Source organism: Theropithecus gelada, chromosome 5 (assembly GCF_003255815.1).
Source record: "Theropithecus gelada isolate Dixy chromosome 5, Tgel_1.0, whole genome shotgun sequence".
In the NCBI taxonomy this organism is placed as follows: domain Eukaryota; kingdom Metazoa; phylum Chordata; class Mammalia; order Primates; family Cercopithecidae; genus Theropithecus; species Theropithecus gelada.
The window spans coordinates 71,564,503-71,590,359 of NC_037672.1; the positions used below are offsets into that span (position 1 = coordinate 71,564,503).

Sequence of the window (25,857 nt, forward strand, 5' to 3'; positions counted from 1 at the left end):
AGATGGGGTCTTTAATTGTCAGACCAAGAATCATAGGGCAAACACATAATTTGGATTGGAAACACATATTAAGAAGTAAGATTAAGTTAATTTAAGTAAATTAATCACTTTGTTTGAAAAAGAAAATTAATGTTTAGAGATAGAGTGTCCTCCCCAAGTCACTTGGCTGATTAGTGGCAGAGTTAACAAAAATGCAAATCTTCATTTACGTCTCTTTTCACCAGTCTCAGAGTCTAAGAAAGGTAAGAAACTTCCAGATACACACAATGAATATAAATTGCCATTTGAAATCTTTATTTAGCAAAAAAGTCTAACATAATCATCAGAGTTTTAAGTAGCAGTGACAGAAGATAAAAATGCCTCCACATCCCAAATGAACATCTCCATATACCAAGTAGCTAATTTTTATTCTTTTACAACTGAAGTCAGTGTTTTTATTTTCAGAGACAATTCTGCTCTGACAGTAAAGTAATAGTTTGGCGTGGTTTAAAATACATTCAAATGTATACTAAATGTTTTAGAAAATATTCCATTGTTGAATACACTTCACATGGAATTTATGTGAATTAATTGATAGTGAAATATTATGAGCACCATGTGAACATACAAAAATGTATTCTTGTTGTTCACAGAGGCTAGAATCAAGTACGTTGGATCGAAATTAACTTAGACACAATGCAATACATGTCAACTTTGTAGTTTAAACAATTACATATACTAAGAAAAACAGTGCCAGTCTTGGTTCATGCTTGGCTGCCAGACTTTGTTGTCATTCACTTCTAATCCTCACTTCAAATCAAATTTCCCCTTTCTTGGCTCACACTTTGTGAAATAAAATTTTATTTAAAATTAAAGATAATTATCTAAAGGGTTTTATCATTAATCAATAATACAACGACAGGTCTATCGATAGATTTAGATTAAAGTTTCCATCTACAGATATTTAGATGTTTTTGTTCATCTGGAGAGATCCAATTTTACCCCCTTATGTTTATAGGATTAGATGGTTCAGGTGGGATTTTGATGGGGGTACAAGGTAGTGATTTTGTAGTTTCCAACATTTAGGGAAAAGTAAATGGTTGATGGCCCATATAATATTCTCTCTTTATCTAAAGACTTTCTCTGCCCTCAGCGGGCTATCTCTGTAGGTTCCAAAAAGTGATTTTTGAACCTCGGACCTGCACCTGGCTTGTGGGATAGAGGCATTTTGTCTTGTTAATAGGTCTTGTGGTGGTGAATAATTAGATTGAAAGATTAGTCATAGTGCTTTAAATCTGAATAATATAATTTCATGTTGGGATTGGTGCTAAAAGTAAAGATGGTAGTTCTGCACTCATAAATCACATCTTAAAATGACAGAACACTTTACAACATATACTATTGCTCCACCATGTCTTCAATAACTCTGTTTAGTAGATTCTTTATATATAAAAGAAATCGAGAAATTTTATTTTGGGTGGGAGCTGAAGTTGGTTGTTTAGTAGTAGTAGTAGTTTGAGTAGTGACTGAAATAGTGGTTTGGTGTGTGGGTGCAGCTGGAGTTTCAGAAGTGTCAGGTGCAAGAGTAGCTGGGGAAGAATTAGGTGTGGTGATTGGGGCAGCTGTGGTCTCCAGTGGAGCTGAGGAAGGTGGTGGAGCTGGTGTAGTTGCAGGTGTGGGTAGGGCAGCTGTGGTCTCCGGTGGAGCTGAGGAAGGTGGTGGAGCTGGTGTAGTTGCAGAAGGTGTGGGTGGGGCAGCTGTGGTCTCCGGTGGAGCTGAGGAAGGTGATGGAGCTGCTGTAGTTGCAGCAGGTGTGGGTGGGGCAGCTGTGGTTTCCAGTGGAGCTGAGGAAGGTGGTGGAGCTGGTGTAGTTGCAGAAGGTGTGGGTGGGGCAGTTGTGGTCTCTGGTGGAGCTGAGGAAGATGGTAGAGCTGCTGTAGTTGCAGAAGGTGTGGGTGGGGGAGCTGTGGTGTCTTGTGGAGCTGGGGAATTCGATGGTGTTAATGTAGCTACAGAAGAGCTTGTGTTAACATTTTCTCTTGAAGATGTGGTGGTGGCTTTCTGAGGAAAAGAAGTCACATTTGGAAGGGTAGTAATTTTGGTGGAAGCAGATGGGGAAGTCACAGATGGAATTTGGGTTGTAGTCACTAAGGTAGTATCTGGATGTTTAGATGGCTGGGGAGGATTTGGGAATTTGTGGGGGTTATGAACTGAAGGTGGAGGCCTAGGTCTACAGCGTTTGTATAGACATTTATGGGGCTTTATAATGAATGGCTTCTGGTGAGTTGGTAGTCCAGGATGATGTGGTAATTCAAAGTGAGGTTTGGGTAAATAGTGATGATGCCTTCTGTGACGTAGTTCGTGAGCCCTTTCTCGACCTTCACTGAACTGCAGAAAAGAAAGAAAATGTAAGAAATGAAAAAAGTATCCATTTATTTATCAATCAGGTGATCACTGCTGACCATGAGATGAGCAGTATTTGTGGAGTGCTGGGATTAGAAACCAGAGTACATTATTGAGTCAAGTGATTATCTTCCTAATTTCACCTGATTTTCACTAAGTTTCAAGAAAGAATTGCTACTATTTTTGTCAAATGTCCACTCTCTAGATAGCTGGGATGAATATATTCCTGTGGGCTCTAGCCTGAATGCTTAGCTGGATATGAACTTTTGTGCTTCCAGTTTCTTTCTTCTTCCTCTGGTGGAAAATGGTCAAGTTACTGCCTGAGGTCCCAGCACAAAGGCTTCCTGCTTACTCAGCATGTTCACAAAACTTTAGTCAAAGACATTCAACTGAGATCCAAGAGCCCTTTCTGGATTACACCCCTTATATCTACCATCATCAAAACACGAAACAGTCAAACAACAACAAAGTCCCAACAAACAAAATATCCCAGCCCAGCTTCATGTTTTCCATATTTCAGGAAACAGTTTTTAGCCTTTATAAGTTGGAGAAACAACTTTGGTCATTACCTTTTAACTTTATTGTTTAAAAAATTAGAATTACAGAATTCATGATTCACGGGGTTCATGAATCATCTGATTTTTAGAGAAAATTTGCATGTTTATGCATTTTGTCTGGATACAGCACCAATGATTTTCATGATTTCTGAAAGGTGTTTACATCTGAAAAGAACACTGATCTAGTCCAACTGTGCATCTGATACTTGATCTTTTATCAATATACCTGCTGAAAGGCTTTCCAGTCTATGCATCTAAACTTTTCTGATTAAGAACTCACTACAGTAATTCCTAAGGCAGCCTGGTAGAGAGTTCTTGATAGTGAATGTAGGTTTGTTTTTTGGGATTTTTATTGTTAACTGAGTAGAATTTTCTTCATGAAGATTTCCATTCTTTGGTCCTAATTTTATGTTTTGGCAGGTTTACCGAAAATCCAGGAGTCCTTCAAAATTTGGAAAATAACTTCCGTGCCATGTGGGTCATCATTTTGCAAGATGAATATCTTTATTTCCTTTAGGCTTTGCTGACATTGAGTTAGAGTACCATCACTGTTTCAGTTTATTATCTGTAAACATACTTCATGCCTTTTATATCCCTCTTCCCTGTATTCAATCTCATACTACATTTTTTAGTGATCGGTTATATTAAATTGGAGAAAAGAAATATTAATAGGGTGAATGAGACCATCCCAAACCAGGATAGTTATATTTTCTTCCTAATGATTTTCACAGAAGCCCTTTTTAGATCACCAAATGGGTACATCATTCCAGTCCCAAGTTATAAAGCTTTCTTTGGACACAAAGTTTAGTGCAGATGACGTGATAACTTCTGAGAGACTAGCTGAGTTGTGTAAGATAAGATAACTTCCTCAGACTAATATATCCAGCCTCAAAAGTAGCTTCTAGGTATTGGGTTTTCAGAGATGAATGAAACAGGGACCCTTGTGACCTCGTGAGGCTCATGTGATTAAGGGAAGGAACCACATAACTATTTCAAAGCAAAAAGGTCATAGAATTAGATTTTGGATCGGGAATTTAATCTAAATCATTTCATAAATGAATAAACTGAGATCCAGGCATATTAAGTAACTTGCCCAAAGTCACTCGGTTATTCAATGGCAGATACAGGACAGATTCAAACCTCCACTGCTGGTCTGTTGCAGTGTGTTTCAAACATGTTCCTCTAAGATCTGGACATTCTCCGCAACATCCATCAATACAAGAAAGGATTATTTGTTTAGAAAATTAAATTATCCAGGACATTTTAATTCATAACTGGGAATAGCCATTAGTTAACATAATGGCTTCTGATACTCATAACTTTGATATTTTTCCATAGGTCTCTCTTAAAAGGGCTTAGGTTTTCAGAATCGGTAACACTGACTCCAGGAATCTCTGAGGAGATCCTTTCCATTACAGGGGTACTTGTTTTCTCATATAAAATAAACAGGTCGTATTGTTCAAACAGATCTTTCCCTGGAGATTGAATATGCAATCCACATAATTAGGGACCTGCTCTGATTGAAGCAGGATTGAGGGCCTCACATTCCATGATCGCAGTCTTTCCCTTTCCAGATGATCTCTGAAGATGTTGCAAAGAATGTCCAGATCTTATAGGAACATGTATGAAACACGCTGCAACAGACCAGCAGTGGAGGTTTGGCTCTGTCCTGTGTCTGCCACTGAATAGCTGAGTGACTTTGGGCAGGTCACTCAGGTCACTGTCTGTTCACATTCGCTATTTATTTTTATTAAAAATGTCTTTATATAACACTTACTTTATGTTAGGCCCTATTCTGAGTGGTTTACAAATACAAATTTATTTAATTTCTTAGCAATATTATAAGGTGGGTATGGTGATTATCTTCATTATATGGATGGGAAAACTGAGTGCTTATTCATTTATAAAATGATTTGGATTAAATTAAATTCCAGATCCAAAGTCTAATTCTATTTGCTTTGAAATAGTTATGTGGTTCATTCCCTTAATCACCTGAGCGTCACAAAGGCCCCTCTTTCATTCACCTCTGTAAGTCCAGTACCTAAAACTATGCCTGGTCTATGGCAGGTACTCATTAGCTATTAATTGAATGAGTAAATGCATAAAAATGAAAACAATAGCTAATTTCTTATTGAATAAAATATTAACATTTAAAAGTGTTTATTCATATGTAAAATAGTTTCAGCTATTTTACTTTAGGTGACCAAAATAGTACCTACCACATTTTTATATGAAGGCAAATAATTAAAATCCTATTAATTTTAATGTTAGCATGGCCTGGAACATGTATCAAATGACCAGTTTGTTTGATTTACTTAATATGTTGATTAGTTATTATGATTGGCAGTTACAGGTGGTTATAACAGAACTCGTCGACTAGAGTTGGATTTAGAGAAGTCTGAGAGAGGAAGGAGTTGAAAATGTATGCCTCTAAAGTTTTGAGTTTAGATGATTGAAGTATGGAGGTCCTTATAATAAATATAGATATTCCAGGGAGAGTGTATTAAAGAGAGCAACCCTGCCTGCCTGTTCACATTCGCCATTTATTTTTATTAAAAAAGTCTTTATATAACACTTACTTTATGTGAGGCCCTATTCTGAATGGTTTACAAATACAAATTTATTTAATTTCTTAGCAATATCATAAGGTGGGTATGGTGATTATCTTCATTATATGGATGGGAAAACTGAGTCTTAGACTAAGTAACTTTTAGGAGAATGTTTCTCCATTTGCAAACTCCACTTTTGAGAGGAGAGAAGAGGAAGAAGGCATGAGCAACAAGGAGAGAGTAGGCTGGAGTCAAAGGAAGGAGAAGGAGAGACACATGACACTTGAAGCAAGAAAGGAGGGTGTAAGAAAGCAGAAGACTCCTAAAATAACTAGAGGAATGCCACATTTTCTGAGGAAGGAAGAGGAGGAGAAAATTAGTTAGAAAGGAAGAGAGCTAGACGACAGCAAGGTCAAGATTACATTTTTAATTATTTTTATTTTGAGATGGAGTCTTGCTCCATCACCCAGTTGGAGTGCAGTGGCGTGATCTCAGCTCACTGCAACCTCAGTCTCCTGAGTTCAAGGAATTCTCCTGCCTCAGCCTCCCTAGAAGTTGTAATTACAGGTGTGCACTCCACGCCTGGCTAATTTTTGTATTTTCAGTAGAGATGGGGGTTTCACCATGTTGGCCAGGCTGGTCTTGAACTCCTGACCTCAGGTGATCTTCCTGCCTCGGCCTCTGAAACTGCTGGATTACACGTGTGAGCCACAGCACCTGGCCCAAGATTACGTTTAATTGAAATCAGAAAGCACATTACATTTCTTCATTTGCTACCAGCTTATTTTTATGACCATTTGAAAACCTGTGATTCTTTTTTAAAGAGAATGAAAGCATTATGTTAAATAATGCTATAGTTGACAGAGCTCTTCATCTGACTCCAGAATACATCCCTTCAAATCTTCCTTTGGGATATCTGGAACAGAGAAACCAGACTATCCACTCCCTGAAATCACTCCACAAAAGCAGGTTGTTGCTAGAGCTCCAGGGTTGAACTTTTCTGGCTCTGGGTTGATGCTACTCTCTGGTACATTCCTGTATTTTCTTTTCTTTTCTTTTCTTTTTTTTTTTTGAAATGGAGTCTTGCTCTGTTGCGCAGGCTGAAGTGCAGTGGCACAATCTTGGCTCACTGCAACCTCCGCCTCCCAAGTTCAAGTGATTCTCCTGTCTCAGCCTCCTGAGTAGCTGGGATTACAGGTGTGTGCCACCACGCCCAGCTAATTTTTGTAGTTTTAGTAGAGACAAGGTTTCATCATGTTGGCCAGGCTGGTCTTGAACTCCTGACCTCACATTCCTATATTTTCTAAGGATCAGGTCAAGGTATTTCTGTGCTACCTTCTCATATTCAAGTTCTTTGGAAACTGTTTCTCTCACCAGGCACTTTTTTGAGATTTGGGTAGTTTGAAGAGTTTTCTTTATTCTAAGCACTTGGAAGAAAGGATTCTTTAGGTGTCTGGATTTGTGGGAGTTATGATGAAAGACCACCTCAAAAGAACAACCCAAATTCATCATTTCACAATAACATAATTATTTGTGTTGAATGGAAAGTTATTTCTTTCAATATAGAGTTGTTGGTAGCCAGGGATTCCTTATTAAAATTTTACTTATTAAAAAGTTAACATCACCGTGCATATTCAGAACTTAAAGCCTTATCAACTAGTATGTAAATTGAGATTACAATAATCTTGTTATAATTTTTACATCTATACTATATTTTATAATTTATAAATTCTCATTTACCCTTCAGCAGCCCTGTGAAGCATATAGTGTTATTTTATACATACGGAAATTGGGGTCCTATAAATAGATTCTAAATTGCTCGAGATTCATCTGGATGGTAAACATCAGAGGTGAGTTTAAGTCCACATCTTCTGAGCCCAACTTAAGCACCTTTCTACAGTCACACAAATCAGCATTAGGGTCCAGGGAAAAGGCCTGATTGCTTTCTGAGGGATTTTATATGGTAAGTGAGAAATATGAGAATATCCAAGAGTAAGTTCCATCCACTTCATCAGTTCTGCCCTCTCTCTCTACTCTACTGGCATAATATTCTGAGGCTATCCATCCTCATTCAATAAAAGTACATTCTACTTCTTGATTCTTATTTGAAATTTTGTCAAAATAAAATTGAATAAATACAGGTACATAGCATTAGAGAAAAATATGGTTATTATTACAGCATGTATCACCTAGGAATCACATTATATGATTATTAATTTTAATCTTCCTTTACCAGTACACCCTAAATTTCTTAAAGATAGAAGGTCCACTTTGTAATCTTCTCTTGGTTTTGGAAGCCATCTTTCCTATCCCCTCTTGTGGGTCCTCCATTTTCTTTATCCATATCCAAACTACCTACATTTTCTCCCTAGGTGATCTTGTAAGGTCTCATGGCTTCAGGTATGTTTTAAATATAGACTTTACCCCTAGATTTCTTAACTCCAGACAACATATATCCACTGTTTTCTTGATATCTTGATGTAGAAGTCTAATAGCCATTTCAAATGGAACATGCCCCAAACTCGAACATTTTTTGTCCATTTCTCTCCTTCTTTTTTTTTCTTTTGAGACAGAGTCTTGCTCTGTCACCCAGGCTGAAGCGTAGTGATGCAATCTCGGCTCACTGCAAACTGCACCTCCCAGGTTCGAGCAATTCTCCTGCCTCAGCCTCCCAAGTAGCTGGGATTACAGGTGCCCACCACCATGCCCAGCTAATTTTTGTATTTTTAATAGAGACGGGGTCTTGCCATGTTGGCCAGGGGGTCTTGAACTCCTGACTTTAGGTGATCCACCTGCCTTGGCCTCCCAAAGTGCTGGGACTACAGGCGTGAGCCACCGCCCCTGGCCTGTTCATTTCTTTCTTTTACCACATATACAATCCAGTAGAAGGTATAGTAGACTCAATCACTAAAATATATCCTAAACCCACTCTCACCTTTTAATTGCTGACATTTGGTGCAAGTCACCATCATCTTTTATCTGGACCACTGCCATAGCTTCCTGACTAGTCTCCTTATCTCAGTTTTTATTACCTGCTACGTGTCTTCTCCTGAGAATCCTGTCATGTAACTCCCCTGGGAGTGCTTTGATCATGCTGAGACTTCCTGACAGATTCGAATCCATATTCCACACCAAGACCTAAAGGCCTTACCAATCTGGGTTTTCATCTCTGTCAGTTCTCATCACACTCACTATAAAGTTTGTGCTTTGTAAATATTGGATAAATGAAACAAATTATTTCCTTATGCTCTGTCTGTCTACCTACCTACCTGCCTACCTATCTAGTCTATCTACCTATCTGTATATATTTTTAAGACAGGGTCTCATTTTGTCGCCCAGGCTGTGACATAGTGGTGTGATTACGGCTTGCTGCAGCCTTGACCTCCCAGGCTTAAGATCCCACCTCAGCCTCCGAGTAGCTGGGATTACAAGTACACACCACCACACCTGGCTAATTAATTTTTTTTTTTTTGTTATTGTGGAAACACTGTCTCATTATGTTACCCGGGCTAGTCTTCTGAGCTCACGTGATCCTCCCTCCTAGGCTTCCCATAGTGCTGAGATTAGAGGTGTGAGCCACTGTACCGCCCAAGTATCTATATTTATATGTTTCCCAGAAATAAAAGATGTCAAGCTTCTTGGAAATAGGGATTGCCTATTTTGCTTTAAAAGTCTCAGGTAGGTACACTAAATGTTTGTTATTGATAGTTAAGGAAAAAACTTATTTGGGTGAATACTTACTGAGAAGCAAGCACTCAGTGCACAGATGCACACAAACAGCGGCAGAGTTTTCATTTTGATGTCTCCTGGGAAAAGCAGAAACGTGGCTTACTATTAGTTATGATATTATGGGAGAGGAATGCATTTTGGTAAATGACTTATTTTTATTAGAAAGCACAGGCTAAAAGAGACCAGTGATTTCTGAAAATTATGTATACATTTTCATTTCATAGGGGTGACGCAAAATTACTTCAGGCCTAACATACATTCTTTTAGAGAGGAAGCAATGGAGGAGACGCAAGAATTATTCTAACTAGTTTGCAACATGAGCATTTTCTATTGATATTAAAGATTGGCTAGGCAAGGCAGGATCTTAGGAAGTTTAGCAATAAGAGAAGGAAATAATTTTATTCTTATTTCTTTTCTAATTCAAGAAGCTTCTCTCTCTGGGGAACCATCATATAAATGACCTGATACTGCACAGTTTTATAAAGATTCCTGATGTTAGAATGAAGACGCTCTTTGTCTCTGTGCTATGAGGCTGTCACTTGGAACAAAGAACCAGGTCAAATGGACTCTTCCTCCAATTTCATTCTACTGAAGATTTTGCCATTTGATAATCCTTTTTCTTGTACCTTTTTTGTTTTTTTGAGACAGGGTCTCACTCTGTTGTCCAGGCTGGAGTGAAGTGACATGCTCATGGCTCACTGCAGCCTGCACCCCCCAGGCTCAAGTGATCCTCTCACTTTGGCCACCCTAGTAGCTGGAACTACAGTCATGCACCACCACTCCTGGCTATTGTCATTATTATTATTTTTATTTTTCATAGAGACAGGGTTTCACTGTGTTGCCCAGGCTGGTCTTGAACTCCTGGGCTCAAACAATCCATCCTCATTGGCCTCCCAAAATTCTGCGATTACAAGTGTGAGCCACCGTGTCTGGCCGATACCCTTTTTCTAAGTCCCGAAATGACAGGAATTATGCTTTATTCATTGTTAATGTCATCATGCCTAGTACATAGTGCAGACTTAATGCATATTTTTTTTGAATAACTACTTGCAAAAGAGAATTGTATTTTGGCTATAGGTTGTAGAAGGGAAGAATGAGAGAAGAGAAGAATGAGAGAGGAGAAGAATGTGGTCTTTTATTTTTCTCATTTTGGTTATATATGTAATGTGTACATGTCAGCTTATCAGCTTTAGAAAACAAAATAAAGGTTAAATCATATAGACAGATTACATATTAGGGCAGGTAATTAGTGTGCATGTCAATGTGGCGGGCTGCGAGATTAGACACATTTTACAATACAATCCTGTGGTTTATAAAATGGGTGTTAGAGTCAATCAGAGACTTGATTTAGGCTCTGCCCACTTATTGTGTAACTCTGCCACTCACCGCATGACTTTGAGTGAGTTTCAATCTTACATCATAAGAATTTCCTGATGATTGACTGAAATTTTATACACACACACACACACACATATATACACACACACACACACACATAAAAAACAAATCGTACTAAGAATAATGTCTTATCCTTAATAAAGTCTCAGCGGTATTATTATAGTACTAGCATAGTAAGAAGAAAACAATCTGATCCAGCTGAAAAAAGGAATGGTTACTTATTACTCTTCAGGTTCCTAATATATTGTCTGATTTTTTTTTTTAAATTTTCAAGACCAAAAAACATTCCTGCCAGTCATTTTGTGTTCTAATAACTTACGAATTGAGTGTTATCACACAGTTTGGCAGTTCACGAGAGGAGAATAACTGTATTAGAACAACTATTGCTGTTACTTAATATATGTATATTACTTGAAAACTGTTTAGTTTATATTATATCTATCTAAAGTATCCACATACCTGGTGCAGTGTGAATATTTCTTCTTAGGGTGTTCGATTCAGTTGCTTGCTTTTAGCCAATCCTTTGAGGATGGTAACTAGAAGCAAAAGAAGAGAAAGCACAAGAGAATTTTCAGGTTTTATAATTCTCCAGTTGAGCTTTTTGGAAATAGGAAATCTATTAGATTTAAGATAAGGTCACTTGTGTCAAGGAATTTGCTTTTAAAGAAAAGAATAGTTGTGGTTTGCTGAGGTTGACAGTAGTTCTTTGTGCATCCATTTCTTCCTGATGAGCACAGTGACGATCAGAGGTTCTCAATGAGTAACTCACGTGTTTGATGAGTAGTGGAACAGTGATTGATGGCACTTATGGAGAAACGAACAACCATGGCCCGGGTCCTCCCAACAGGAACAGATCATCCACTCTTTCCTGTTGGGCTCTCAAAGTAAGCAGAGTAATTGCCTTCTGACAGTTAATGTGATGGGACACCATATTTCCTTGTCAATAAGACAAGTTAATAAAGGACAGAGGATTTAAAAAAAAATAATGTGGTGCCAAGTACTGGTGCAAGACAGTATTTAAAGCCAAAAAAAAAAAAAAAAAAAAACCACTGAATTTTTTAATACAAGCAATTAAAAACAATTTTTGACATTTTGCCTTGAAAAATATTCAAATGTAGAAAAGTGAGGAAGGTAGTAAAACTATATACTCGTTCCCTGGTTTTCATAATTCTTAACATTTTGCTATATATCTTAGTTGTTTTGCTGAAGTATTTTAAGGTAAACTACAGAAATTGTAACAGCTACTCTCTATTTCAGCATTTCTCTCTAAAAAGCCTTTCTTTTATAACACAACACCATCAACCTATAACAATATTAATAATTCAAACACATAATCTAAAATTGAATTTATACTCAAATGTTCCCAGTTTTGGCAAAAATATTTTTAGTCATTTTGTTCCTACCAGGACTCAACTAAGGGCCGTGTGTTGCAGTCACTTCTTATGTCTCTAGTTTCTTTTATCCCAGAAAATGTTCTCCCTTTTCGCCCATGGTAGTGATATTTTGATATCCATACTAGTCATTTTATAAATATTTATTTTTAAAAAGAAACTTAAGAACTTAAGAAGGAACTTAAGAATCATTTTAATAGAGATTTTCAAAATTAGATATTTCTACTATGTAAAATCATTAATCCAGAATACAGTTTTGAAGGTGTGATTCCTCTTCTAGCTAGTCAGTTTGTTCTTTTGCACATATAGTCTCTGAGGGCTTACATTCTTTAGGTTTGATTCCTTGCTTCTCCATTTAGTATCCATGTAATTTTTGACAAGTTAGCTAACTTCTTTGAGTCTCAGTTTTTCTATCTGCTAATTAGGTGTGACATCTACCTTACAAAGTTGTCAGACTGAAATTAGATAAGTTAAAGATTCTGACATGGAACTTTTGAATGGAAAGCCCTCAGCTATTATACTGCCATTAGTGGAAAGTTAGGGACAGTTTTTGAGATAGCAATGAGTTAGTAAATCTGGGCTATAATATTAATTTCTTTTCATCTTTCTTTGCTAGCTACTGGTGATATGCATTTACAATATACTTGTTACAGTTAAAATTGACTGTAGAGTAGAATTTTTATTGATCTGAAACAAGATTTTCTGAGTATATGGCTTCAGTAGAAAAATTTTCATATCACCTTGTTATTGCCCAATTTGTGGTAAGTTGTATTGACCTCAAAAATTGATAGAATTTCAAAAAATGAATTTAATTTCTTTAAATATTAGAAAAAATAAGAATATCTGGACATATTATGACTGAATTCAGTGCACTTCTGGTTCTATTTTTTGATAAATGAGTAACATTTATGCATTTATTATTTTAATTGTTAAAAAAATTATACTATAAGTTCTGGGATACCTGTGCAGAATGTGCAGGCTTGTTACATAGGTATACATGTGCCATGGTGGTTTGCTGCACCCGTCAACCTGTCACCTACATTAGGTATTTCTCCTAATGCTATCCCTCTCCTAGCCTCTCAACCCCCAACAGGCTCGTGTGTGATGTTTCCCTCCCTGTGTCCATGTGTTCTGAGTGTTTAACTCCCACTTGTGAGTGACAACATGCAGTGTTTGGTTTTCCATTCCTGTGTTAGTTTGCTGAGAATGATGGTTTCCAGCTTCATCCATGACCTTGCAAAGGACATGAACTCATCCTTTTTTTATGGTTCCATAGTATTCCATGGTGTATATGTGCCACATTTTCTTTATCCAGTATATCATTGATGGGGATTTGGGTTGGTTCCAAGTCTTTGCTATTGTGAATAGTACTGCAAGAAATATACATGTGCATTTTTCTTTATAGTAGAATGATTTATAATCCTTTGTGTATATACCAAGTAATGGGATTGCTGGGTCATATGATATTTCTGGTTCTAGATCCTTGAGGAGTCGCTACACTGTCTTCCACAATGGTTGAACTAATTTACGCTCTCAGCAACAGTGTAAAAGTGTTTATATTTCTCCACATCCTCTCCAGCATCTGTTGTTTCCTGACTTTTTAATGATTGCCATTCTAACTGGTGTGAGATGGTATCTCATTGTGGTTTTGATTTCCATTTCTCTAATGACCAATGATGATGAGCTTTTTTTCATATGCTTGTTGGCCGCATGCAAGTCTTCTTTTGAGAAGTGTCTGTTCATATCCGTTGCCCACTTTTTGATGGGGTTGTTTGCTTTTTTCTTGTAAATATGTTTAAGTTCCTTGTAGATTCTGGGTATTAGCCCTTTGTCAGATGGATAGATTGCAAAATTTTCTCCCATTCTGTAGGTTGTCTGTTCACTCTGATGGTAGTTTCTTTTGCTGTGCAGAAGCTCTTTAGTTTAATTAGATCCCATTTGTCAATTTTGACTTTTGTTGCCATTGCCTTTGGTATTTTAGTCATGAAATCTTTGCCCATGCCCATTTCCTGAATGGTGTTGCCTAAGTTTTCTTCTAGGGTTTTTATGGTTTTAGGTCTTACATTTAAGTCTTTAATCCATCTTGAGTTAATTTTTGTATAAGGTAATAAGGAAGGGGTCCAGTTTCAGTTTTCTGCATATGGCTAGCCAGTTTTTCCAGGACCATTGATTAAATAGGGAATCCTTTCTTCATTTCTTGTTTTTTTCACGTTTGTCAAAGATCAGATGGTTGTAGATGTGTGGTGTTATTTCTGAGGCCTCTGTTCTGTCCCATTGGTCTATATCTCTGTTTTGGTACCAGTACCATGCTGTTTTGGTTACTGTAGCCTTGTAGTATAGTTTGAAGTCAGGTAGCATGATGCTCCAGTTTTGTTCTTTTTGCTTAGGATTTTCTTGGCTATGCAGGCTTTTTTTGGGCTCCATATGACATGTGAGTATTTTTTTCTAATTCTGTGAAGAAAGTCAGTGGTAGCTTGGTGGGGATAGCATTGAATCTATCAATTACTTTTGGCAGTATGGCCATTTTCATGATATTGATTCTTCCTATCCATTAGTATGGAGTATTTTTTCCATTTGTTTGTGTCCTCTCTTATTTCCTTGAGTAGTGGTTTGTAGTTCTCCTTGAAGAGGTCCTTCACATCCCTTTTACGCTGTATTCTTAGGTATTTTATTCTCTTTGTAGCTATTGTGAATGGGAGTTCACTCATGATTTGTCTATTATTAGTGGATAGGAGTGCTTGTGATTTTTGCACATTGATTTTGTATCCTGAGAATTTGCTGAAGTTGCTTATCAGCTTAAGGAGATTTCAGGTTGAGATGATGGGGCTTTCTAAATATACAGTCATGTCATCTGCAAACAGAGACAGTTTGACTTCCTCTCTTCCTGTTTGAATACCCTTTATTTCTTTCTCTTTCCTGATTGCCCTGGCCAGACCTTCCAATACTCTGTTGAATAGGAGTGGTGAGAGAGGGCTTCCTTGTCTTGTGCTGGTTTTCACAGAGAATGCTTCCAGCTTTTGCCCATTCAGTATGATATTGGCCGTGGGTTTGTCATTAGTAGCTCTTATTATTTGGAGATACATTCCATCAATACCTAGTTTATTGAGAGTTTTTAGCATGAAGCAGTGTTGAATTTTATGGAAGGCCTTTTCTGCATCTATCGAGATAATCATGTGGTTTTTGTCATTGGTTCTGTTTATGTGATGGATTACGTTATTGATTTGTGCATGTTGAACCAGCCTTGCATCCCAGGGGTGAAGCTGGCTTGATCTTGATGGATAAGCTTTTTGATGTGCTGTTGGATTCAGTACATCAAATCCAATACATAAAATTGAGGATTTTTGCATCAATGTTCATCAGGGATATTGGCCTGAAATGTTCTTTTCTTGTTGTGTCTCTACCAGGTTTTGGTAACAGGATGATGCTGGCCTCATAAAATGAGTTAGGGAGGATTCCCTCTTTTTCTATTGTTTGGAATAGTTTCAGAAGGAATGGTACCAGCTCCTCTTTGTACCTCTAGTAGAATTCAGCTGTGAATCTGTCTGGTCCTGGCCTTTTTTTGGTTGGTAGGCTATTAATTACTGCCTCAATTTCAGAACTTGATACTGGTCTATTCAGGGATTCTATTTCTTTCTGGGTTAGCCTTGGGAGGGTGTATCTGTCTAATAATTTATTAATTTCTTCTAGATTTTCTAGTTTATTTGTGTAGAGGTGTTTATAGTATTCTCTGATGGTAGTTTGTATTTCTGTGGGATCAGTGGTGATATCTACTTTATCATTTTTTATTGTGTCTATTTGATTCTTCTCTCTTTTCTTCATTATTAGTCTGGCTAGTGGTCTATTTTGTTAATCTTTTCACAAAACTGGCTCCTGGATTCATTGATTTTTTGAAGGGTTTTTCATGTCTCTATCTCCTTCAGTTCTGCTCTGATCTTAGTTATTTCTTGTCTTCTACTAGCTTTTGAATTTGTTTGCTCTTGTTTCTCTAGTTCTTTTAATTGTGATGTTAGGTGTCGAGTTTAGATCTTTCCTGCTTTCTCTTGTGGGCATTTAGTGCTATAAATTTTCCTTTACACACTGCTTTAAATGTGTCCCAGAGATTCTGGTACATTGTGTCTTTGTTCTTACTGGTTTCAAAGACCATCTTTATTTCTGCCTTAATTTCATCATTTACCCAGTAGTCATTCAGGAGCATGTTGTTCAGTTTCCATATAGTTGTGCAGTTTTGAGTGAGTTTCTTAATTCCTAGTTGTAATTTGATTGCACTGTGGTCTGAGAGACTGTTTGTTATGATTTCTGTTCTTTTGCATTTGCTGTGGAGTGTTTTACTTCCAATTATGTGGTCAGTTTTAGAATAAGTGTGATATGGTGCTGAGAAGAATGTAAATTCTGTTGATTTGGGGTGGAGAGTTCTATAGATGTCTATTAGGTCCAGTTGGTCTAGAGCTTAATTCAAGACCGGGATATCTTTGTTAATTTTGTGTGTTGTTGATCTAATATTGACAGTGTGGTGTTAAAGTCTCCCACTATTATTGTGTGGGAGTCTAAGTCTCTTTAGGTCTCTAAGAACTTGCTTTATGAATCTGGATGTTCCTGTATTGGATGCATATATATTTAGGATAGTTAACTCATCTTGTTGCATTGGTCCCCTTACCATTATGCAATGCCTTTCTTTGTCTTTTTTGATGTTTGTTCACTTAAAGTCTGTTTTATCAGAGACTAGGATTGCAACCCCTGTTTTTTTTTTTTTTTTCCACTCTCCATTTGCTTGGTAAATATTCCTCCATCTCTTTATTTTGAGCCTATGTGTGTCTTTGCACGTGAGATAGGTCTCCTGAATACAGCACACTGATGGGTCTTGACTCTTTATCCAGTTTGCCAGTCTGTGTCTTTTAATCGCAGTGTTTAGCCCATTTACATTTAAGGTTAATATTGTTATGTGTGAATTTGATCTTGTCATTATGATGCTAGCTGGTTATTTTGCCCATTAGTTGATACAGTTTCTTCATAGTGTCGATGGTCTTTACAATTGGGTATGTTTTTGTAGTGGCTGGTACCGATTTTTCCTTTCCATATTTAGTGCTTCCTTCAGGAGCTCTTGTAAGGCAGGCCTGATGGTGACAAAATCTCTCAGCATTTGCTTGTCTGTAAAGAATTTTATTTCTTCTTCACTTATGAAGCTTAGTTTGGCTGGATATGAAATTCTTTTCTTTATGAATGTTGAATATTGACCCCCCACTATCTTCTGGCTTGCAGGGTTTCTGCGGAGAGGTCCTCTGTTAGTCTGATGTTAGTTTGGTAGGCTTCCCTTCGTGGGTAACCTGACCATTCTCTCTGGCTGCCCTTAACACTTTTTCCTTCACTTCAACCTTAGTGAAGCTGATGATTATTTGTCTCGGGGTTGCTCTTCTCAAGGAGTATCTTTGTGGTGTTTTCTGAATTTGAATGTTGATCTGTCTTGCTAGATTGGGGACGTTCTCCTGGATAATATCTTACAGAGTCTTTTTCAGCTTGGTTCCATTCTCCTCATCACTTTCATGTACACCAGTTAAACATAGGTTTGGTCTTTTCACATAGTCCCATATTTCTTGAAGGCTTTGTTTGTTCCTTTTTATTCTTTTTTCTCTAATCATGTCTTCTTGCTTTATTTCATTGAGTTGATCTTCAATCTCTGATATCCTTTCTTTTGCTTGATCATTTCGGCTGCTGATACCTGTGTATGCTTCACAAAGTTCTTGTGCTGTGTTTTTCAGCTCCATCAGGTCATTTATGGTCTTCTCTAACTGGTTATTCTAGTTAGCAATTCTGCTAACCTTTTTTCAAGGCTCTTAGCTTCCATGCATTGGGTTAGAACATGCTCCTTTAGCTCAGAGTTTATTGCCCACCTTCTGAAGCCTACTTCTGTCAATTTGCCAAACTCATTCTCTGTCCAGTTTTGTTCCATTGCTGGCAAGGAATTGTGATCCTTTGGAGTGGAAGAACTGTTCTGGGTTTTGGAATTTTCAGCCTTTTTTGCATTGGTTTTTCCTCATCTTTGCGGATTTATGTACCTTTAGTCTTTGCTGTTGGTGCCCTTCAGATGGGGTTTTTGTGTGGACATCCTTTTTGTTGATGTTGATGTCTTTCCTTTCGGTTTGTTAGTTTTCCTTCTGACAGGTCCCTCTGCTGCAGGTCTGCTGGTGTTGGCTGGAGGTCCACTCCAGACCCTGTTTGCCTCAGTATTATCAGTGGAGGCTGCAGAACAGCAAAGATTTCTGCCTGTTGCTTCGTCTGGAAGATTTGTCCCAGTGGGCCAACTGCCAGATGCCAGCCAGAGCTCTCCTGTATGAGGTGTCTGCTGACCCCTGCTGGAAGCTTTCTCCGAGTCAGGAGGCATGGGGGTCAGGGACCCACTTGAAGAGGCAGTCTGCCCCTTAGCAGAGCTTGAGCACTGTGCTGGGAGATCCATTGCTCTCTTCAGAGCCATCAGACAGGAACGTTTAAGTCGGCTGAAAGTGTGCCCACTGCCGCCCCTTTCCCCAGGTGCTTTGTCCCAGGGAGATGGGAGCTAAATCTATAAGCCCCTGATTGGGGCTTCTGCCTTTCTTTCAGAGACGCCATGCCTAGAGAGGAGGAATCTAGAGAGGCAGTCTGGCTACAGTGGCTTTGCTGAACTGTGGTGGGCTCAGTGCAGTTTGAACTTCTCAGCGGCTTTGTTTATACTGTAAAGGAAAAACCACCCACTCAAGCCTCAGTAATGGCATATGCCTCTCCCCCACCCCACCCCCCAGTAGCTTGAGAGTACCAGGTTAACTTCAGACTGCTGTGCTGACAGCGAGAATTTCAAGCCAGTGTATCTTAGCTTGCTGGGCTCTGTAGGGGTGGGGTCCACTGAGCTAGACCATTTGGCTCCCTGGCTTCAGCCCCCTTTTCAGGGACGTGAATGGTTTTGTCTCAGTGACTTTCCAGGCACCACTGAGGTATGAAAAAAACTTCTGTAGCTAGCTTGGTGTCTGCCCAAATAGCCTCCAGTTTTGTGCTTGAAACCTGGGCCCCTGGTGGTGTAGGCACTTGAGGGAATCTTCTTCTTTGCAGGTTGTGAAGATGGTGGGTAAATATCTGGGCCAGAATGCACCATTCCTCGCAGCACAGTCCCTCATGGCTTCCTTTGAATAGGTGAGGGCGTTCCTGAGCTCTTGCACTTCCCGGTGAGGTGACACCCCACCCTGCTTCGGCTTGCCCACCATGGTCTGCACCCACTATCTAACCAGTCCCAATGAGATGAGCCAGGTATCTCAGTTGGAAATGCAGAAATCACTCACCTTCTGCATTGATCTCACTGGGAGGTACAGAGTAGAGCTGTTCCTATTTGGCCGTTTTCGGATGACTATCTCATTCCATTATTTTTAACTTTATGAATGTAAAATGCTGCCATTACTTGCATAAAACAGTCATCTCAGTTATTGAGTTTGAGAAGTCCAAGATTAAGATCTGGCCGACTTGGTGTCTGGTGAGGACACAGTCTAATTCACATAATGGTACCTTCTTGTGGTGTCCTTGCATAGTGGGACGGCTATTTTAATGTTCTTATAGTGTTAAAGCCACTTGGAGTTTTAGAAACTGATGATGTTATATGTCAATTACACAAAAATTTAAAATTAACATGTTGAAATGACTGACATATGGACTACAAATCACCATTATGACATATTTTAAATTAACACTGAATATTGTGATATGGGATACAGCACCATAAACTCATGATATACTGTCGATTGAGTTCTGCTCCTCTGGAGCTGAAAAGCTACAGCTGTTTTTCTGTTCTTCACTATACTTTCACTTCTACACCAAAATGCATTATATTTGCAAAAAAAGTGAAAAAATAATAGAAGCTTCTTATTTGCTATAGCCACAACTAGAGCATGGTTAATTAATTGAAAAGTAGATTTAAAAAGAATTCATAGTAGAAGACTTTTGCCTAACTGCTTTTTATCCTGACCCCCAGCCCCACTGGATTTTCCAGATTGTCTTATGCTTTCTAATTTCTCTGTAAGACATAATTAGAATATGGAAAACATCAGTTATTTTAACCAGTTAATCAAGATAGCTTCTGTTGTGTCAGTATTATTTTAGGATTTTTTTTTTTTTCTGATTTGAAGTGTATCTTCTGGTATTCCTCAAGTTGTGAGTTGGCTTTCATTAGAGTTTTTAGAAGGTCTTTGCAGAGAGAGGGTCTATGGAATCTACTTCCTAATCTGGAGTTAAGAGCAAAAGAATTTGACCATAGGACCAACAGAATATTGACCTGCAAAAGTAATAGACAGCAGTGCTTCAGTTTTATTCATTCATTCATTCATTCATTCATTCATTTTTAGAGACAAAGTCTTGCTCTGTTGCCTGGGCTGGAGTGCAGTGGTGCGATCATAGCTCAGTGCAGTCTCAAACTCTTGGTCTGAAGCCATCCTCCTGCCTCAGTTCCTGCTGGGACTACAGGCGTGTGTCACCATGCCTAGCTAATTTATTTATTTTTTTAGAGATAGGGTCTTGCTATATTGCCCAGGCTGGTCTTGAACTACTAGCCTCAAGCAATTCTCCTGCCTCAGCCTCCCAACTATCTGGGATTACAGGCATGAGCCATTGCACCAGGCAGAGTGCTTCAGCTTTAACTAGTCTTGGCAGGGACTATATAATCTGATTTATGTCTATATATGCAAAATAGATAATTATATGCATCTTCTTTCCTTCTTCATTTGCTACTATGAACTGTTTTATCTACATGATCAGTTCTAATATCTTAAATGTACCTAAGTCCTTTTCCCTTTTAAAGTACTTTCATACACTTCATAATTATAAATGATCTGGAACAATTACTAGAAGAAAATATAGTGTTTTGGCAATTTGTGGGAGCACTCATTTTGTTTAACATAACAGAATCATTGAACTAATAATGGATACGGTGACATTGGAATTTTCTTAATAATGCTTTTAAAAAGTATGTTGATTAGGGGAAATTAGATAAATGGTTTGTGCTTTACAGTAAAATAATTCATTTATTACTTTTGAGTTTTGCTACTTAAGTTAGCTTGTTAATCTTTCTCTCTCTCTATTTTTCTTTTTGTGACAGGGTTTCATTGTGTCATCCAGGCTGGAGTGCACTGGCACAATCATGGTTCACTGCAGTGTTGATCTTTGGGCTCAAGTGGTCCTCCCACCTCAGCTTCCTGAGTAGCTGGGACTACAGGTGTTTGCTACCATGACTGGCTAATTTTAAAAATTTTTTTGTACAGACGGGGTTCCCTTATGTTGCCCAGGCTGGTCTTGAGCTCCTGGGTCCAAGTGATCATCCTGCCATGGCCTTTCAAAGTGCTGGTGTTACAGGCATGGGCCATCATGGTTGGCCCAGCTTGTCAACCTTTCTTTTTCATGCCTATATCTTTTGTATTAGTTGTGTTCCTCTTGTTTTGGTTTTCTAAAACTGGCCCTTTTTAGCTTGGAAATTTTTTCTTTCTCCTTTTTTTTTTTTTTTTTTTTGATTTTAAGATTTCACCTTTATTATATCCTTTTGGCTTGTGTTGAACAAAACCGAATCTAATCTATAAATCTTAAAAGATAAGCAGAGAGCTCTGTGTCTTTCCCTTGAGTAAGGCTCTTCCTCATTGAGAGAAGTGATAGTTATTTTTGTAATTACCATGTCTGCCTCTGAAGTTTTAGGTCTACTTTAAAGATAGCATTTTGTATTGGAATAGGAGACAAAGACACAGAATAAGAAGGCGTTAGACTTAAAGGGCAGGGAAATAAATATGTTCTGCAAGAGATAGAAGGATCAGTGGATACTCATACCAAGAATAGGGAGGCAGAGTATATCCAAAAGATATTATTCCTTGATTCTACTGGAAAATCAATAAAACACACAGGCTTTTGTAACAGTGAATCCATGATATCATCTGTATACAGAAAGTGTGGCCTTTGTCATCAAACAGCTCAGTCCCATCTTCACTGGGACCATTGCTTATTTGTCCAGGATAAACTGATGAATTAAATTTGATTGTGATCTGACACAGGTTCAAGATGGCTGATGAGAGACACTGCACATTTGCACTCTCCAGAAAGAACAAAAATTACCAATAGTGTGTCACACCTCAAATAGAACATCTAGGAGAGGCCACTAGAGTCCAACAGAGAAGCCAAGAATAACATGTAAGGTGCAAACGGAGAAAGAAGCAAGTGGCCAGCATGGCCAAGATAAGCTGGGAGCCCCAACGGGTTCACTGTTGAGGGCAAAGGTTAAGTTAAGAGACCGTCAGTAGTCCACATCCTCACTACACGGAAACAACGTGACCATGGGAAAGATCCTCTATCCACATGATCACCGAAACTAGCATGCGCAGTGGTGTGGAGACCCCAGGAGGGCATTGCACCAGATAGGGAATTTGCACTGGGTCCCTCACACCCTTAACACCTATGTGGCTGCAGCAGAGTGCCATTGTGAGAGAACACAATCACAGGACTACATCCAGCCTTGGAAACCACAGCCCCCATATCTCAACATTCGGGAAGCCTCCACTGACATCCCCCAGTGTCCACCCTGAGGGCCATAGCAGCACAGTGCTGGCTGGACCGAAAGGCGCCACAGGGTGCTCAGTACTCTATCCTACAGGGAGTACTACTCCCTGGTAACAAGATGGTGCAGCACATCAAAAAGGTAGCCCCTGGGACAAAGGAAACCAAAGTGTGTGCTTTTCAGAGCCTGAAAGCTCCCTTTCTGGGGCTGTGAGAAGTGACCTGACCTGTAAAAGTGGCACAAACTGCACTTGAGCTTACAAATGGAGAGTGAGATTCCATCCACCACTCCATCTCAAAAAAAAAAAAAAAAAAAAGATGTTTTCATAACTTTCACGTATATTATTCACCTCACTCCTGAGGCCCCATCACCTTTCTTTTTGCTTTTGCTTCTAACTTAATGTTTGGCTACTTATCTATCAAAACAAGGCTTCTCAAATTCTATTAGTTTATGGAACCATCCTTGATGATATTACCAGCATTGTAGATTTTTCTCTTTCACCATTCTGAGCTTTGATAATTGGTTGGTACCTCACAATTTAGTCTTCTATCCTACTTTGTTATGTATCTGTCTTCCCCTTCTCTTTTCCTTTTCTTTCCGCTTACATCTAGACGTCTATAGTGTAATGTAAGTGTTGTAATATTGTCTTCTAAAGCGGTGAAGGATCTACTGTGATATTTTCTGTTTCCATGACAGAGTCATAGTTACCAAAAATGGGCCCATAACTTTAATTTAGGAAGTCTTTGTATTCTCTAGTCTATAAACTTTGGTGTCATGATTATGGAAACTTATTAGTTTATATTACAGATTTGTCTGGTTTTAGTAATGTTGACATTTATTAATCTAAGATTATTAGTCAATTAGCTAAAATACAAATAAAGAAAAGACAAGTCCTTCAATCTAATTGCTTGTTATAGGAAGTGATAAATTCTTTTATGTCAAGGTAACTGTGGGGCATTCATCTTTGATAACATCCAGGCTGCCTGGAGATTAGAGATGAACAAAGATGGAATTTTTGAATTCATTATACCTGTTAGTATATACATTATAAGAAGGCTAAACAATTCCTACTTTGTGGTGAATGTCTCATTTGGGGTTTTCAGTCTTTCCAATTGGTTCTGTTTCTGTTATACTGTCTGCATATAAAGCATCCATAAATATTTGTAAAAAATGTGAACTTTTTTATTTGAGGTAACTATTAGTATTAAATGTAAATATGATGCTACTCAAATTCTCTATATCCTTATTTTTTGTCATCCGATTTGCTGAGAAAATGCATGTTAAATTTTCTCACCTGGATTTGGAATTATCAATTTCTTCTTGTGTTTATAATACTTCTGTTTTATATTATAAGGTTTATAAAGTTAAGTACGTACAGTTTTATGACTTTCATATTTTCTAGATAGACTATGACTTTTATCAGTCTAACTTTCCCCTCTTATTCTATTTAAATATTTTCCTTTGAATTCTGTTCTTTAATATCACACTACTTTTCTTTATGTGATATTTTTCTGAATAATTTTTCTCTTTTCTGTTAATAACTTTGTCCGTTTTTGTTATAACCATGTTGCTAGCAAATAGTATGCAGTTGTATTTTTAAAATAATCTGAGAATTTTTGTTTTAAAATATGGAATCCAACCTATTTGCATTTTCTCTGTTTGCTGTTATGTTCCAATTTATTCTCTTTAACTTGTTTTCCATTTTGTTTTCCAAGCTGTTTTGTTTCTCTTTTTTCTCGTTGTCTTAGTTTAGGATGCTTACATTTTTTGTTACTTTTTTTCCTTGTGGGCTTGGAAATTTTATAACTTATTGGTATTCTTTTGTTATGAGTAGAAATTATCATTGCTATTAATTCTAATGTTAGAGATCAGAAATTATTCAATGCACACATAATTAAAATTATGTAACATTTGATATGTAGAAAAGAATATACAAAGCATAATAAGTGAACACCCGTGAACCTATCATACAATTTAAGAACTCCTAGAACATTACCAGTATCCTACCAACACCCTTGTATCATCTGTGCACTAGTCCTAGTCCATCATTTATCAGGCTAATGAGGTCTCCTGTTCCTAGTTGCTAAGAGGGTTTTTGTTTTTAATTATGAATGAGTAGAGATTTTATCGATTGGTTTTTTGTTTTTAGATCAATTGAGATGATCATGTATATTTTTTTCCAGTCAATTAGTGTGGCCATGCATTTAAGGTTTTTAAATGTAAAACCATCTTTGCATTCCCAGAATAAACTTTAGTGTGTGAATTTTAATATATTGTTTTATAAATATTTAGCTTAGAATTGTTTCATCTATATTCATCAGAGAGATTAATCGCTACATTTTTTTCCTCATGCTAACTTTGGTTTTAGTATCAAAGCTTAACAGCATTATAGATTGAATTGGAGACTATTTCATTAAAAATTTTAATTTTTGAAAGAGTTTTCAGAAGATTAGAATGATTTAACTTGGAAAAGATGATACAATTTTCATATAAACCATGTAGGGAAGATTTTTCCTTTGTGAGAGGATTTTAATGATTCATTTAATATTCACCATTCTTAATGGTTATGGAGTTATTAAAGCTTTCTATTTTTTTGAGTCAGACTTGGTATCTCTCTCTTACACACATGTTTTCCTTCTTTCTCTTTAAATTTGTCTATTTCATTTGTCTTAAAAATTATTTTCAGAAACATAGTCATCACATTATTTCATTTTTACCTTCTGCTATATATAATTATGTAATAGTTTCTATTGCTAATGTTTTTTTATTTGTGTTCCTCTTCTCTTTTCACAGGTTTGTAAGGAAACAATTTTTGAGTTCTTTTTTTCTCTACTTTATTTTGGTTTATATTTTATTAATTTTCTACTTTTGGTTCCTCTCTCCCTTTTCTTAGTTTTAGTCTTTGTCATAATCATAAGTGTGCATGATTGATTGAGACAAGGTCTTGCTCTGTCACCCAGGCTGGAGTGCAGTGGCATAATCAACTCACTGCAACCTTAACTTCCTGGCCTCAAGTGATTCTCCCATCTGTCTTTTGAGTAGCTGGAACTACAGTCATGCACCACCACACCTAGCTAATTTAAAAAAATTGTATGTAGCGATGGGTATCTCACTATGTTGTACAGGCTTGTCTCAAACTTCTGGCCTCAAGCAGTCCTCCCTCCTTGGCTTCCCAAAGCATTGGGATGACAGGTATGAGTCACCACACCTGGCCAAGTGTCCATAATTTAAAGTCAAATGGCTACATTGTTCTGTTATGAAGAACATGTGTCCCCTTCCCCACCCCCATTCCCTTATATACCACTTCCCAG

At 37.7% G+C, this 25,857-nt stretch overlaps 1 protein-coding gene across 7 annotated transcripts in view; it reads right to left on the reverse strand.

Annotated features, from left to right (window-relative positions):
• Positions 1-273: 273 nt before the first annotated feature.
• MUC7 (mucin 7, secreted) overlaps positions 274-25,857 on the reverse strand; it is a 52,899-nt gene continuing 27,315 nt past the window's right edge. Inside the window, exons 1-4 of one of the 7 annotated variants that reach the window (XM_025385571.1) lie at positions 11,274-11,408; positions 11,075-11,151; positions 9,230-9,294; positions 274-2,367 (exon numbers count right to left, since the gene is read on the reverse strand). In XM_025385571.1, coding sequence (XP_025241356.1) covers positions 1,378-2,367; positions 9,230-9,283 — 1,044 coding nt within the window. In that variant the 5' untranslated portion in view covers positions 9,284-9,294; positions 11,075-11,151; positions 11,274-11,408 and the 3' untranslated portion in view covers positions 274-1,377. Of the gene's footprint in view, positions 2,368-9,229; positions 9,295-11,070; positions 11,409-25,857 lie in introns of those variants that run through there. The other 6 variants (XM_025385573.1, XM_025385570.1, XM_025385574.1 and 3 more) reach the window with 6 other exon arrangements.